The following is a 16,706-nucleotide window of genomic DNA, read 5'->3' as shown; positions in this document are numbered from 1 at the left end:
CCTCCTCCATAGAGACTTGCTAAGCATAATAACCATGAACCAGTAAGTCATTTCAGAATTCAATATTGCTGCACTTCCAAGTCCAGCCTGCATATTATCATTTCACTGTTGTGGTGCTGACAGACGTGCGCAAAGAGAACATCAGAGGCTCCTCAGTTTTTTCAATGTTCATGTTTCACTCCTTTATGTGTGTTTAACTAAGATGGCAGTGTGAGAACACTTTCTGAATCGTGGTCGAAACAGCCACATAAACAGAAGAGGGCGTCACTGAAATTAAATAAATAAACTTGTAAAATTTGCCTGGAGCAAAAACAAACAGGAGCAATGTTTTCTAAGGTAACGAACAAAAGTATTTCAGTTAAAATATATCCAGAATTGTCAGGGTTTCAATTAATATCCAGTCATTGAAGCCCCAGTTAGGGTTTGTAAGGTAGAAAAACAGGAAAAACCAAAGGGAACTAAACCCAACATGTCAAAACTTCCCATTATATTTTAAATGTGCATATATTTATCAGCTAAATATTTGACCACAATGAATGAATGAATATTTGTCATACTCACTCACATTGTTTTTCTTTGTTGATTGTGTGGATTTGAAGATTGATTTATCATGTATTTAAGTAATTCCAGTCAAATGGAGTGCATTACTAACCAGCAAAGATGCTGATTCCGTCATAACTAGTTTGTGGGCTAAATACACTTTCCTAATGCCTCAAGCCCTCCAGTTGTCTACGCACAATTTGGCTTTCTAATCATTTATCAAAGCTGTGAGCATCGTTTTATGTAAATGGCAAACGCATGTCACTGATGGGGGTCATTGGGGCTTCTGGAGCAAAAATGGCAAAATGGAAACCTGTCACCACTGAGGACTAAGTAATTCAGCCTTGAGCCTGCATTCTGCATTCAGCGAAAGAGTATTTGTCAAAGGTGCATTTCTTTCACTGCTCAAAACTAAAACAGAATGCATTTTGAAAGGTTTTTGTTCTCGAGATGAAATTATAATCTTGCAAATTTGTACTTTCACACCACTTCAACTCCACAAGCATAGAAATCTGAGTGAGCAAATCTAAGACCTACGGTGAGATAAAAATATATCTGCTGAGCTCTGATTGCCAAAAAGGACACCATAAATACTCCTGCCTGTAGTTAGTAGATTCTTAAGATGGCGGGTCGACAGAAAAGGAAATATGGAGAAGCACTGCTCTTCTCTTTGTTGCTTTGAGTGAGTTTTCTGGTTCATAGTATATCTAGCAGGGGTGGGCACTTTACCAAATTTTTGTCAGTAAGTCCACAACCCGGGCACCCTTCACTCTCTGTCTGTCCATCCTTATTCATAATATAATCATCCCTTCACACCCGTCCGTCCCCGTCATTGAAAAAAGCGCATCCATCACCAGTCTGTTCCTCTGTCCATCGTCAGCCGCGCCCCCCCAAGAAATAAAAAAAGCAGTGTCTTTTCATCCTCACTGTCAACTCAATTATCATTATCGTTTGTCAGCATTATCATAGTGCTTGTGCTGGGAGCGTGGAGTTTACCCCTCTCAGGATAGTGACTTTTTTTTTGCGTGTCTATTTTTCTTCTTCAATTGTGCTATTTTGGTATGTCCCAAAATCTTGTTGCAAACTTTCTTTCACAAATCCCCCTTCCCAGCATCTTATTCTCAAATGATTGTCGTCTTGTAACGGTGTGTTTTATTCTCATGCCCTGGAATCTTGCGCCAAGCAAATTATGTAAATCTGCAGTTTGAGCCTATTTGGAAATCAACCAAAACCAACCAGTGGTATCAAAATCATCACACTTATTTATATGCATGCAAGACATCCAAATGACAGAAATAACTCCAAACACTTGCATTTCTTTTTCCAGTCACAAATTGCTTTGACAGAAATTGTCAACAGTCCATCAGTCATAATGCATGTGGCAACACGTAATGCATCAAGGGAAGGTTGGCAGGTGTCTCGATGAGACATTCTAATATAAATGCAGCTATGCTTTGGCCAGATAGGTTGATTTTGCACATCTGCACTGAAATGATATTATGATGATGTACTTTGTGTCAAAATAAGTGTAATATCGGCTCCTCTATTCCAAGCTGACTTATCGCTGCATAATTTTAGCATATGGGATATATGGGATATGAACTTTGTGGCTCCTGTCATTCTTTTTAAACGCAGCATGCGAAAGGCGCAGTCCTTGACATAGCAGAATAAGAAATTGATTTGCTGGAATTCACACAGGGGGTCACAGCACGCAAAGTACTTTTAATAAAGAATGGCAAGCCAACCTCAAGGGGTGGCTGAAGTTCAAGATGTTCTGGAAGATCTCTAAAGTGGGAACTTACACCGGCTTACACCCTGATTGGTAACGCTGAGATCCAACACTGCCAGAACTGCATTAACACCCGAGTCAAGATTGAACAGCAAATACATTGTGGTTTCTAAGTGCGGTGACCGTTTTGAAACCAGATTGAAATTGCTGTAGGATACCATTGAGTAGAGTGATGAAAACATTTGTCTTCAAACCATTTTCCACTTAACCTTTTTAGGTAAATAGCAGTCTGGAACTACGGCACTGGTGGTAAAATAAGAATAAATTATATTGAGGGGTTCATGCGCTCGACAGTATCTCAGATGAGTGTGGAAATGTGCCTTTTTTGTATTCATCAGGAGAGCAGATTATTAGTATTATGTTAGCAAGTGTAACCCTTTAGCTGACTCAATGAAATAGTTTTATAGATACATACTGCAGTACATATACACTTGTTCTAATTTTTCTGCAATGTTTTACATCATGCACCATTATCCAGTTCCACTTGGTCCCTTTTCACCTTTTATCTATACAAATTGTTTGTGCTTTTCCCTTCTCTGCCCCCACAGCTCTCCCACCCGATCCAAGTCCCATCTTCGGCATGCAGGATCTGCTGCACGACAGATAATACAGACAATTTATTGTCAAGCAATGAATTGTATCAGACCCACAAATGTGTTGCCAAACTAACCCTCTTGAACCAGAATAGCACTTGTTCCTATTGCTAACACTAATCTTCAACAATGCCACATGGACAATTGGGCCTGCAATTGATATCCCCTGAATTTGTTTCCTGGGATTGGTTACATTGAACTTTCAAAATATTAATTGGAATAACTGTTAGTGTGTGTAGTTATGTTACTTTGAAAAACATGGCACATCATAATTTCCCCATTCACTCGAGATTGCAATGTAAAGGGAATTTGTGGTACAACAATTGAAAATTGATTTGTAGCTACTGACACAGTGATATTAATGCAATGTCATTTGATAGAATTTACTGAAAGGCAAAACTTGGACGATAAGCCCCATCCCCCAACACACACGCACACACACACGCACACACACACACAGACACACACACACACACACATGCACACACATATCTGTTTATAATCGAGCCTTGAGCACTTGGCTGTACAATAATTGGAAATGAAGGTGAGACAACTTTGGTAAGGTGTCAACTTCACCTTGCTTTGCAAAAAAGTCCTTCACATCTTTACATAGTGTGCAGATGAGAAATACTCCCATATGAGTGTTTTACAATTTGAATATAAAACTAGGTTTGAGAGTGAATGAGAGGATTTTTTTTTTTCTCTGGATAGAAATACTATCGCACAGTAGCAAGCAACCCCGTTTAAAACAACAACAATACAGGAGAGGATGGCTGTTTAAGGATGACAAAAGAGAGTTGTACGGAGTAGTAACAGCAGGGGTGCGAATAATTGTGGCACCCCTGATTTGATGCAAAAGAATATTTTATTTTACACAAACATAGGCTAACAAACAATGCTCAGATTCACACAATTAGAAAAATACGTAAACTCCACAAAAAAGCAGTTGTTTAAAGTCTGTAACCCGATATTGTTGTAGTTAAAACATTACTTTGTTTGAATTTCACAGCAATAATATGTATAACTTTCCAGGGAGCATCAACATTCATATCTATGACTCATATTAGTAAAGTGAGTGAATTACTTTTTCCACCACTACGTTTTGAATACTCAGTATATTGGGGAAGGTGGATAACACTTGATAATAGGGGTATTTTATCCATCCATCCATCCATCCATCCATCCATCCATCCATCCATCCATCCATCCATCCATCCATCCATCCATCCATCCATCCATCCATCCATCCATCCATCCATCCATCCATCCATCCATCCATCCATCCATCCATCCATCCATCTTCTATTCCGCATGTCCCCATGGGACTCGCGGGCGTGCTGGAGCCTATCCCAGCAGTAGGCGGGGGACAACCTGAACTGGTTGCCAGCCAATCGCAGGGCACACAGAGACAAACAACCATTTGGACTCGCACTCACACCTAGGGACAATTTGGAGTGCTCAATCGGCCTACCAAGCATGTTTTTGGAATGTGGGAGGAAACCGGAGTGACCGGAGAAAACCCACGCAGGCACGGGGAAAGCAAGCAAACTCCACACAGCGAGGGCTGGAGGTGGAATCAAACCCGCACCCTCTAAACAGTGAGGTGGGTGTGCTACCGAGCCGCCCTTAAAACTTCTTAGTCACAACAATGTCTTAGAAAGTCTTTTATTCCACTTCAGCCAATACTAATAATTACTGGAATGAAGGATGGACAGGTAGATAGAAAAAAAAAAAACCTTTCGTAACAGAAATATCTTCACAAAAGCTGCCAGCTGTGGTTAACCACAGAAGCAGCAGAGGACAAATAATCACCTCCTCCAGTTGAAATAAGGAGCACAATAAAGACATTGTGACGAAGATAGTGAAGGTCTGAGGGACAGAAAAATTGTTGTTGAATCACTAATGATGAGACTCTTATGTCTAAGGTAGTGCTCTCAATTATTTTCTGTTACCCCAGGAGGAAGAAAAAACATTTTGTGCACTCCTCTATCTCTTCACCCCGGCTATAAATAGTATTTATATAGTATTTAAATTTAAATAACAATAGTATTTATTTTAGTATTTATTTGAAATGTGCTTATAAAATTCTCATTTGCATAACGTTGTATCCCTATTAAGTACAAAAAAACAATGTTAAAAGAAATATAAATCTATTACATAATTTTAAACACATTGTTTGCCTACTGGTCAAGTCAGCTGGGATAGGCTCCCTCACGCCCGTGACCCTCGTGAGGATAACGCAGTTCCAAAAATTGATAGTTTTCTGCGGACACAACACCTATTGTAGTGCATTTACACATTATTCTCGTACGGCAAAAAATAAAAATATTCTCTGGGGTCACACATGCCCAAATAACTAGTTTGTGGGCACCAGTTTTGTTTGGGTATTTTTGGGCGGTGAATTACTCGGAGCAGCTGTTACATCCGTATGTTGGTTGGTGGTGTAATGTTATTCTCATTAAAATGGGTAATGGTATGATTGACTCACAGTGTTGTATGGTTTTCTTGCTGCCACAAGGGATGAGACCCATCCTTATGGGAAAAATCATATATCTGCGTACTTGCCTACAAGAGAGATACTGGAATCATTTACCAGTAGAAGCAAACAAACCAATCTGAAAGCCAGCATAAAACACTCACAGTGTTTTATGTCTTTCAAGGGCAGTGAGGCCAGACAGCAATGCATGCTTCAAAATTATCCGTCCAATTCTGTGTCTCTGCTGACTGTGATCCCCCAGATGGAAAATGGCCAGAAATACAATTCCCAATTTATATTGCACTTTATTCAGAATGAAATCGGAATGGACGTGAGGGGCTAAATATGACATTATGTTGTTTCCTATTCTTTCTGAAATAAGGTTAGGAGCAAACATTGTGAAAAGCCATTAGAAGAATGTAATTCTTGCAATGTGTCAGGGAATTTTTTGCAATGGTCATTGTGATAGACAGTCAGTTGTAATTGATATTTTTAATGTCAAGGCGAGTGTAAGTGTAGACAATTAAGCAGATTTTAAATAATTTATTCACATAAAAAGATCATGCAAGCATAAGGTAGTAGACGCAAGGTAAAGCAAGCTATCAAATAAAATAGTAAAAAAGTAGGTGGATGGAGAATAGCAGCAAAACACTGCCACAAACAAAATGCTAAAAAATACAGGTAACTCTGGTAACAGTAAATCATAGTCATGCTTACGGACAAAAATGCCTATTGGCAGAAAAAATATAAGCAGAGAGTACACAAGTGAGAAAAAGCTACAGCTAAGGCAACTAGCAATAAAACAACTCCACATGTTCCCTTCATTTCCCCTTGGTCTAGATAGCCAGTCAGTGGATATAACGCAGCAGACTGCCCACTGACACAATTATTTTTTGAATTTTCATGATTTCAATCATGCAAGCAAATTGAGTGATTTTTCTTGACAACAGACTAAGGAACAGAAAAAAACAAATTAAGACAAGCCACACCAAAGCAATAGATAAAGGGATGTAATGAGGCATGCTCATTTGAATTAGGTCCAAAACGTCCATAAGGGACTTTGCTTAATGATTCAAATGTGTCCCGCATTAATGTGGTTTCTTGCCTCATTAATGATCATTGTCATAGTGGTGAGGATATGATATGCGTATGATATATTGGGTACTTTTCAGAAAACCCGACTTGAAACGTGCAATAAAGTCCTAACAGTCTGATTGCATATATTTGTGTATGAGCGTGTGTATGTGTGGGTGTTGCTAAAAAAAATTATCATGAACCAGACTTTAGTGTGGTTTATCATCGACAATATTTATTAATAACTTAGATGAAAATCGGAGTTGCAAAATGTATAGGGGGAGATGAGCAGAGGTCAGAAAAAGAAAAGACAACATGACTACACGACTACTGTTATTTAGGTACTTTAAAATAATGATTGAATAACTTATCTATCATTACTAGCCAAGTTTAATTCAGTGCAATGATAAATCTGTTTCCAGCTTGCCTCTGGCTCAACATTAATTATAGGCATGTGTCAAATGAAGGATATGTTTAAGCCATACATGGTCTTTCATTATTCTTTATCTTTACCTCAGTGGATTGTTGGCTAGCTCAATACGAAGAGTAAGCGTGAGATTTCTGATGAAATACAACCGAGCTTGAATTGCATCACAATTTGCAGCCATTGAAATAAAGGGTGATAATGTTAAATTTCTCAAATTGGCTTGCATTCACACTTTCATTCATCTGTTTGGACTTCCGGAATGTGCTTCAAGCATGAGGTTTCTGTCACGGTCAAAAGCATAAATTGCAAAACTTTCAAGTGCCTTATTGTTTAGGCACAACATGCCCAAACAAAGAGAGTGAGTGACTCTTCAAAAAGTATATGAAAGGTTTTTTGTCTGCATTTACCTTGCGAAGCTATGAGACAAATAGTCCTTTCAAGGTGAGTGAACATGTCATTGGAATGAAGCTGAAAGTGCTTAGACTGACATGGCAGACCTTAACAGGGAGGAGGCAAAGTGCATTCAAATGAGTGCTGTTGTATAGCAGCTGGTGTCTGCAGCTGATGCTCTTGATGTTTTTCTAGCGTTCGCTTCAGACTCCCCTGCCCGCTCGTGTGCAGTGAAATGAGAGGTGCGTACGTGAGGTAAAAATATTGACAAGCTTGTCAACTTGAAAAGGGATTTGAGCAGACTGACGCTGAGGAGATGATACTGTCAGGGTTTTACCGGCTCACTTAGCACGCAACTTTACAACCCCCTCAGGGATGATGAATTTGCATGCCAATGGACGCTGCCTGCTTGAGTAGCCTGGAAACAGTCAAAGTTTCCAAGTAAAATCCTTTTTCTGGAGTGGCGCGAGATGAGTCCACATTATGTGCCCATCTGGGCCAGGAAGCTTTTCAGGTGCTTTGAATTAATCAGCAGGCCAATTACCTGTGAGCCAATGCTCTGTAGGAGGAAGCATTTTTTATGTGCCGGGGAAAGTGTTCTGGCTGTTAACTCAGCCGAGAGTCTCGGATCTCGTAATATAAATTACGGAAGAGGATTAGGGCCAGTGAAGAAAGAAAAACGAGGGGTGACAGGATTCTGACTTTTTTCTCAGAATTCTGACTTTAAAGTCAGAAAGTGGGAATTCTGACTTTAAAGTGAGAATAAAGTCAGAATTCTGAGAAAAAAAAGTCAGAATCCTGTCACCCCTCGTTTTTTTTTCTTCACTGGCCCTAATCCTCTTCCGTAAGAAATTGACTGGAACATTCGATGCGTTTTTTTTTCTTCCAAATTCAACATGAAATGATTTGACTTTGTACCGGTACTGTTGTCATAGATTGAATTGAGAGTGTCATTTTGGGTACAAATGAATTTCTTTTTTGGTTGTGGCCGAGTGGTCAGGGCTTCTGTCGTGCCTCATGGCAAGAAGGCTCTAATTGAATCTCGACTGTTGATTGTCTGTGTTTTTTCTGCGCTCTCCTGTGCTCATCACAATCTTCCTGCTATACTACAACATGCAGGTTTAGTTTATTTGAAGACAGTGTGCCCTCCCAAGATTACTCAGAACCTTGGGATTAGCTCTGTTTTCCCTCAACATCTTGAAGGCAAATATGGTAGACACTTTAAGTCTGTCATCTACCCAATATTTCCTTAGTTTTATGCCAAACTGTAAATGGAAGTTATCATTTTTCAAGCAAGTTGGATCATAATGCAAAAAGTAACATCTTCCCTCAACAAGAAAATGTTCATGAATAGACAAAAATCAACACAACAGTATTCTCATTCATACAGTGCAGTGGCAAGTTAAACCAGATTCAAAACATTGTAATTGCAATCTATTTGACTTTGTTTTATTTATTTTGGGAATAAATAATAAATAAATAAATAAATAAGGTCTCAAGGTTTCTCATTTCCCCTAGCTGGAGTTTTGAGTTTTTCCTTGCCCTCCTGGGAGTTTAAGATCAGGGGATGTTTGAGAATATTTGTCATTTTTCACATGTCCTGAGTGTTGTTGGTCACCTAAATGTTGAACAGAGGCTGTGATGTACCGAAGTCAAATTCCTTGTTTGGCACGCTCAAACATGGCGAATAAAAACTCTTGAATCTTGAATGGTGACAACATCCTTTTGATCCAGCAAAATTTTTGATAAACTGGCATACCTTCTCTGTATTTTACCGACAATTTTATAATTTTATAGTGAACCGGGCTGGACACTGGATTTTGTTATTGCTTATTCCACATCATGATGAGTGTTGGTTTTTAACAGGACTTGACTTAAAAGCCCATGCACATCCTCACTCCTGTTTGTCATTTGATTGCACTGTAATTATTTCCCCCTCAGCGCTAAACATTGTATTTTCTACCACTGCCATCTATGTGCAGCAGTGCTTCATCTTTCTTATCCCCCCCCCCGGTCTGCTTTTCCCCTTCAGCGGTCCGGTTGTGTAATTACCACTCAAACGTTGTTCTACAGGCCCAGCAGGTGCAGTCAAGGTTTGGTACCCCATGCCAGGGACCACATGGTTTCATGATCCAGGTGCTCCATGCCTGGCTGACCTGACAACTGCGTGTGTCACCGGTCCAGCCTAATCAATTCTCTCTAGTCCTTTGCATCTGGCGATGTGATTTCGCAGGTCTTTTCTCAGGCATCTGCACTGATATTTACATCAAAAGGCAGAGGTGAAGTGAGATTGAGGAGTTGCTGCAGCGAGAAGAAGTGATGGTGGCTAGATAAAATGCCAGATTGTTGGCAGGTATTCTTTCTGGGCTGCTGACAAAAACTGTCCGTATGCATGCAGAGACACACAGGGAATACAATTCAGTAAAGACACACAGCTGCTGTGGAAAACAACGCTGGCAGGTTTTCTTGGTCATTTTAGAAATATTACATGCTTGATTGCGACTCATTTGCAGAAGAAGATATAAATTATTTTGTTGTGCGTCGAGAGCATTTGGGCTTTTGATCATCTGTAACGAATTGGGATTTAGACCAAGAGCAGGCTTATATTTTTTAAGAAAGGGAACTAACTTTTGGAGAGATGCTTGACTGCTTCTTGACTGTTGCTGAGTTGCCCTTGAGCAAGGCACTACCACCTTCTGCCTGATAAAGAAGTGCGGCATGTGAGTCATGTAACTGTACAAAGGGCCGACTGAGTATGACTTGAATCGCCGCTACGAGGCCTTGTAACGAGTTTAGTAATATCCGCAGTCAAATCGTGACTTTTATCAACCAACCATCATGGAACAGAACGTCATACAAATATGTGCAACTGATCCAATGGCTAAGACACTTCGATAATCAAGTTAAACATTTTCCCCTAAACAATGAAACACTGTAGCCTTTTGTACAGGGTTAGTATTACTATATGTCTCATCACCAACTCACAATTTAAGTTTAATGTGTTATTTTGTACAGATAGATTGTAATAGTTAGTGATGTTGTTTCTAGTCATGAATTTAATTATTGCTACTTTTGGTCTCAAATTATTGCAACTTTCGGTGACACCCTTAATAACATAATCAGTCAGAGCTATATTTGGCATAAAGGCCTGCAACTATATACAAAGTGGAAGTGTAGTTGTAATGAGGAGGAAATTAAATTGACCTAGAATTGACTTTGCGGGCTGCTATCGCAGTCACGATTGGCCCTTAAACCAGCTTGGCCCGCCAGGAATTTTGCGGGTTGTTCAAAATGGCCACTCCGGGCCTGCTGGTATTGTTAATCATCAGTTCAATACATTGGGGCAGTCTAGCTCAAATTGTGGTCTAACCATGCGCATGGGGAGGCTTTTCTAACTTCTGGTATTTCTCGAGACACATGCAGTTAGAAATAGCCGTTTGCATCGTTGTGGGCGTGAACACAGCTGACTTGCTTCCAGCACAGGGGAGGCACATGAGCTACATGATGGAGGCATAAACTGACCAACTGAAATACACGCAGCAGACTGACAATGGAAAGTACATTTATAAGGAACTGCAAGAACATCTCTACTTGCGGATAATGCAAAGATAGCTGGTGTGATCACGGTTCACCATTGTAAAGTAGACCCAGATACCAGAGTTTGCATGTTTAAGACTCTGGTGTATTAGTAGACAGGCGCACATGAGCTCGATGTAAGAACTGGCACAACAACATGCCTGACCTAAATCACTGTAACAAGGGACCTCTTTGGTAGCCTAAAAACATGCCTTTCAAAAAAACCCGAAACCTTCTATACAATGCACTTTGGGCGTAAACATGATTCCCAAATTCTGGGCCCCAAAGTCCGCGTAAAATCGAGATTTAAGTGGATATGGAAACGCCTTTCTTATTCATACATTTTGAATCAAGTGTGCACACTTGAACATCGGAGGGCAACAATATCAATAACAGATGCTTGTTCGTCTATCTTTCACAAGTATGGACTCCGTACCAGTGAGAGATGATGATGTAGTATATAGCAATACCACGGTTTATTAGATGGATGATTAATGAATTAATAATTTTAAAACCGTAATTACTTCTTGCATGTACTTCATTCTATTTAGTTTAGTTTTATTTTATTATTTATTTATTATTATTTATATTTTATTTTTTTATTTAGTTTTATTTGCATCTCTCCATAGGCTGACAGTACTAATAACGGCCACTTGTTCCTTTCTTTTTTTCCTTTAGTTAATTAGCATAAAGTATCAAGCCTCATGGATTATTCCAACTTGATTTTAAATGCACTACTGAGGTGATATTGATTTCTTTCAGATGTAACATTTACCAAGCGCTGTTATAAGCCATTGGCCCAATTACCCTAAATGTTCCTTCTCACATAGGATGAATTAAATGCCAAGCTGTGAGACGATGAGCTCATCCATCCATTAACTCATTGAGTTAAGATCAGTTGACAACATCAGATCTGCCCTTTTGAACATATCATTTATTACATTAGCTTTAGTGTTACTAGAATTCATTCATTGTTCTGTCACATACCAACGAGAATTGTTCTTTTATATTCCAAGTACATATTACAATCTTTATTTTCTTGCTGATAATGGTGCATGCCAAATGCCTTTGAGCATTGACCCTTCCGTGGATGCAATTAGACAGTGAACATAAACCCAAACAATTGCAGAAGTCTCATTAACTAGAAATATTTATTCCCCCCCCTTGCAAATGAATCAATATGAAAGCTGGCATGGTCACTTTCTATTAAGGACGCTTAAAAGCTGTTCAAAATGTATTTTTAACTTGGAAGGTGTGAAAACTGTGGGGAAGGGCTGTGTTTCCTTAGTGCTTAATGAAACGTTGAAGAAAATTTACAAAGAAAAAAAACCCTAGGTTTCCACTCATATGATATAAAAATGTGTAGTGTAGAAGTAAAGAGTTGATTACCATTATTAACCAAACAGCTTTTTTCAATCCAAGTAATTACTGTTTTGTTTGCTATTCGCTCCACTGGCTTTTATAACAATTTGTTCACCACATGTTGCTCAATGCCTATTTATTTACTTAACTCGATTTAATTGTCGTCATGTCATTACATGATAATTGTGCCTGTTGGACAAATATTTGTTTTGTTTGCCAAATCCTTGTTCTTTGCTCCTGATCCAACTAAGTCTTGGTTGTTGCTTTGCATATATGCACTAAAATTCATAAAGTTCTAATTGAAACCCTCAGAGAACACTGAGCATCCTATTTCGGGTCGTGCAAAGCACTTGTGGGTATGTGCTGGGAATTCAAGACAACAATTATAACCTTACCCTCTAGCACCCTCTTAATCGACTTGATTTAATTACACCATTCTCTTGTGTCTGCAGAGAATTTGAGCTCGTAAATGTAGCGTTTTCATATGTTTAATTGCATTCTGTAGAATCATCAATTTTACTGAAATTTCACTAAAAAAGAATCAAGAAACAGCCCTGTAGAATAAAACACAAATACTACAGACATTTAATGGGGAACTAAGCGTAAAATGTCAAAGCTTTGTTACACTTTAAATATGTGCATCTTTTTTTTTAAATCTGATCCTGTTTACTTAACCCTAGTTAGTAATTATTCAAGAAAAAGAAAGGACATCTACTCACCTCCAAGGGTGACCATTTTTGTGTTTTCAAGCTAACAAAATATTTCCCTGACAAGGACCTGCCACTAAGAATTAAGAGCCACAGAATAGTTGACTGTATTTGTGATTTATTCATGTGGAAAAGGTGAACTTAGACAGTAAAGAGAATGATTGAGATAAATGAGCAGTTGATTTTGTCACCCTTGCATTGAACAACCTTCAAATGTTAAAGCTTATCCTGAAATGGCTTTCTAATGGAGAAATGTACAGTATGATTTTATTTATTTTTTTGTTAAAAACAGCTGTATTAGCATTTTTAGCAGCCCCACTGTGAGTAACTAAGTTTAGATAATATTTCCCTCATAAATTGTTGATCATTTTATTTCAAGTTGTCCACAGGTTCAGTGAGTTGCAATTTGCACGCACGTACGTACGTACATACATACATACATACATACATACATACATACATAAACACACTCTTTTGACAAACATTTTATTCAGGGTGTTCAGAAGCTTTGTCATAAAAATTAAATAGCAATTAAAATTGTTTTACCTGAAGAAAAAAATACCAGGTTGCCCGGGTGCCGTGATTACACTGCTGGGACGTAACATGTAATGACCTCCATTGCTGAACATCTGCCAGCCCTTGTTCACCCGGTAGACACACTTACACACAGCGCACATGGACTTTTTCTATCTTGCATGAGGTATGATGCATCTGTCAAGCCGAGAACAGGGTGAATGTTGGAAACGAAATGCCACCTCAGTTAAAACCTGCCTGAATGTCAGTCCACATTGGATCATGTTGTTGCAATTGACTAAATTCTATGGGGAATAATCAATACAATTATATTGACTGATTTAGTATTTTTTTAATGCAATTTGAGATGGAAGAGTCATCTTTGACCTGACTCTTTTGCCCTGTTGTTAAAAGCAATACCTCTATCTGATTATAATGCTAGTGGTTATTGTTAGGGATGTGATTTTATTTGTACTGTAAGCTGAACAGCACTCGATATTTTGTTTATGTGTCTTGATACACATTAGAAAACATCTTCTACTTGCCACAATCTTATCACTTATCTGACATCTGTTCCCATCAAAGAATTTGTGGAAGGTATGGCTATAGCTGGATCAAAAACATAGCTGTCAACTTCTGACCAAACCTTTGATTGTGACATTAGTCTGTCCCCAATCAGGTTGTCCAATTTACAGTGTGAAGCTCTTAAGAAGTTTGGATGATGATAAATACTGTCGATTTAATTCCATTGACACTAATAAGCCATACAAAGTTAGTTTGCCAGCACTGTGGTCAAACAGTTTAAGATCAGCATTTGTGTTGACCAGCTGCAATAGTTCCAATTTATCTTGTTGGCTCAACCAGTGTGGTACCCAGTGCTTGGCTATAGACAATCATTTTGGCGGTGGTTATTGAGTGACAAAACAATTTTTTTTGTTTTCCTAGTGTTACTTTGGCCTTATGTAAGAAATTAAAGTGAAGTATGAGAGCGTGAGATGGGTTCAATGCATCAGTGTTGATAGCTGTGACATCATTGCAGTGCAACACACAATATTTAAACAAACAATATTGCAGTGCATTAAACTAAGGACATTCAGGAATAAGAGTTCTTACTTCTTGGTATTTGACTGTTTTTGACAAAAAGCCATGTTTTGGGTTTTCTATTCCATGACATTTACATTCTACCATTTGCTCCTCTCTCATGGTCGCTAACTGAAGGGTAACAAAAAGTGCAAATCAGTACTGTGTTTTTTACCCTTTACAAGTATAAAATTGTAGTATGGCTAACATATTTGGCATCATTTCAAAGTGCACCCCCCAAAACAATGTTCTTTAAATGATACAAAGATGCCGAAAGGTAGCCAACTGTCAATATAAAAATAGCCTGTGATTATTCATCTCTTGACCTGCATCCTCTGATAACGAGTACAGCTCACTATGTGGGATGCTCTTATCAGAGGCCCCCCATATAATTAATTCCGATATCTCAAGCTGCCTTTCATGAATCTTAAGTTACGGTGAATCTTCTCTTGCTGCAGCAGCAGGAAGTGCTGCCAACACTGAGACAACCCTCAGGAGAGTGCACTGACATCCCTCCAATCCACTTAGAAGAGTACACAGTGAGGCCTAGCTTATTAGCATAATCAGAACCTCTTTGACTGTAATTCCTCTGGGACCGAGAGTGTGTACTCCTCACTCGAACTGTGCTGATTGGAAATTGTTGTTAAAATAATCTAGCAAGAAGATTTTCTTTTCAAATGCTCCTTTTTCTTTTGCAGACTTTTGCCGGTGGACGAGAGCAAGGTCACCATGAAGATTGCGTACCTGGCTTCCAGGTCAAACAATACCAGGTGGCATATAGGCAAACTTTCCAGAAAGGCTTGCCACTTCTAAAAGGTCAGTGAAATGAACACTCTTAGAATACTGCCTTCCAAAATGTCTGCGACAGACATCGTGATTAGAAAAGTCTTTATTTTTTGCAATTACCCGTTTCGAGAACAAGACTAATGAGGATAATCTGAAATAATAATGCAGGATACAACCTGTGAATCTCACCCTCATAGCAAATGTTTCTCACCATGCAATGATTTGTAAAAGAGCATGGTGATGAATAATCCCGATGTAGTCATGTAGCGTATGGAGATATTGTTGATCACATCCACCACCATCACTGAGTCATCAATTCAAAGATGATCGCTATGGTACAGAACAAACTTTATCTTTAACATTGGATAAATGAGTATGGGGGAACCAATCCACCGTTACGTAGATTTAGTTTAATTTATTGAAACTTAATTGCAAATGGATGTAAAATAAATGTAGATCATCTCTATTCTGCCACTAGTTTTGTAAAGTAGTATAATGCCCCTTGCTATGTGGCCACATATGTATGTAGCTTGAGAATTTCAAACAAGAACAAAATGTCACACCTTCGCGGGTGAAAATGAGAAATTCTTCTTTTACCAGCATAGTGGACCGTTTTTCCTCGCAGAGTCGATATTTAATCAATTCTTTTATATGGACACAGATGTGGACATGACAAGCACTCACTGGAGCAAGGCATTTGAGGGGGCGGGGCTTTTGGGGTTTTCTTAAGAAAATAGTGGAGGAATAACAACCCTGCATCTATGGGAGAAAATGGATGCGTTGATGGAGACTCAAAACCCAATACATGGTTGTCGTCTTTTGTTGGAGCGCATAGGTTGATGTGCAGGGCTCATTTGCTCAATGTGCAGTTGTGAATTGCTAACTATCTTTTGTGTGTGTGCGTGCGTGCGTGTGATGGCGCATTCCTGTCTGCTTCAGCCAAGTTGTGCGACGGACATAAGCAACATTTCTGTGTTCTATTTCTTTATTTCTATAAGTAGTTTTGTGCATTATCTTTTCTGTAACATGTTTTTTTTGTATTGTGCCTACACTTTCTCGTGCATGCCTCTTAAGTATGAGATTCCAGCAGAATGTCAATTCCTGCTTGAACATATGCAGAATTTTTATTTCTGCTTGAGCATAACTGACTGCGTCTTAATGCACACCAAGTTTTCTACTTTTATAGCATGCTGTACCTTGTCACATGAATCCTCTGGCTTTTACAAGCAGTTGTTTTTCTTCCAAGAAACATTTCCAACCTACACAGCTAAAAGCAATACTTCCACCTCCAATCTTTTTCACCCACCTTTTTAAACTTTATTTGGTTTGATTTTCGTCACTCAGTGAAGCGGTTTGTCATCTGGAGGCTCAGTGGAGCGTGTAGTAGGAGACA

The 16,706-nt window shown here is 38.9% G+C and overlaps 1 protein-coding gene across 1 annotated transcript in view; it reads left to right on the top strand.

The window, feature by feature from the left end:
- Positions 1-16,706, top strand: part of cdh13 (cadherin 13, H-cadherin (heart)) — a 160,596-nt gene that overhangs the window by 33,226 nt on the left and 110,664 nt on the right. The window contains exon 2 of the mRNA XM_037254322.1: positions 15,226-15,343. Coding sequence (XP_037110217.1) covers positions 15,226-15,343 — 118 coding nt within the window. The remainder of the gene's footprint in view (positions 1-15,225; positions 15,344-16,706) is intronic.

The sequence above is a fragment of the Syngnathus acus genome, chromosome 6 (genome assembly GCF_901709675.1).
Source record: "Syngnathus acus chromosome 6, fSynAcu1.2, whole genome shotgun sequence".
Classification (NCBI taxonomy): domain Eukaryota; kingdom Metazoa; phylum Chordata; class Actinopteri; order Syngnathiformes; family Syngnathidae; genus Syngnathus; species Syngnathus acus.
Note: the sequence above shows the minus strand (reverse complement) of the source record. Positions and strands in the feature narration are given on the sequence as shown.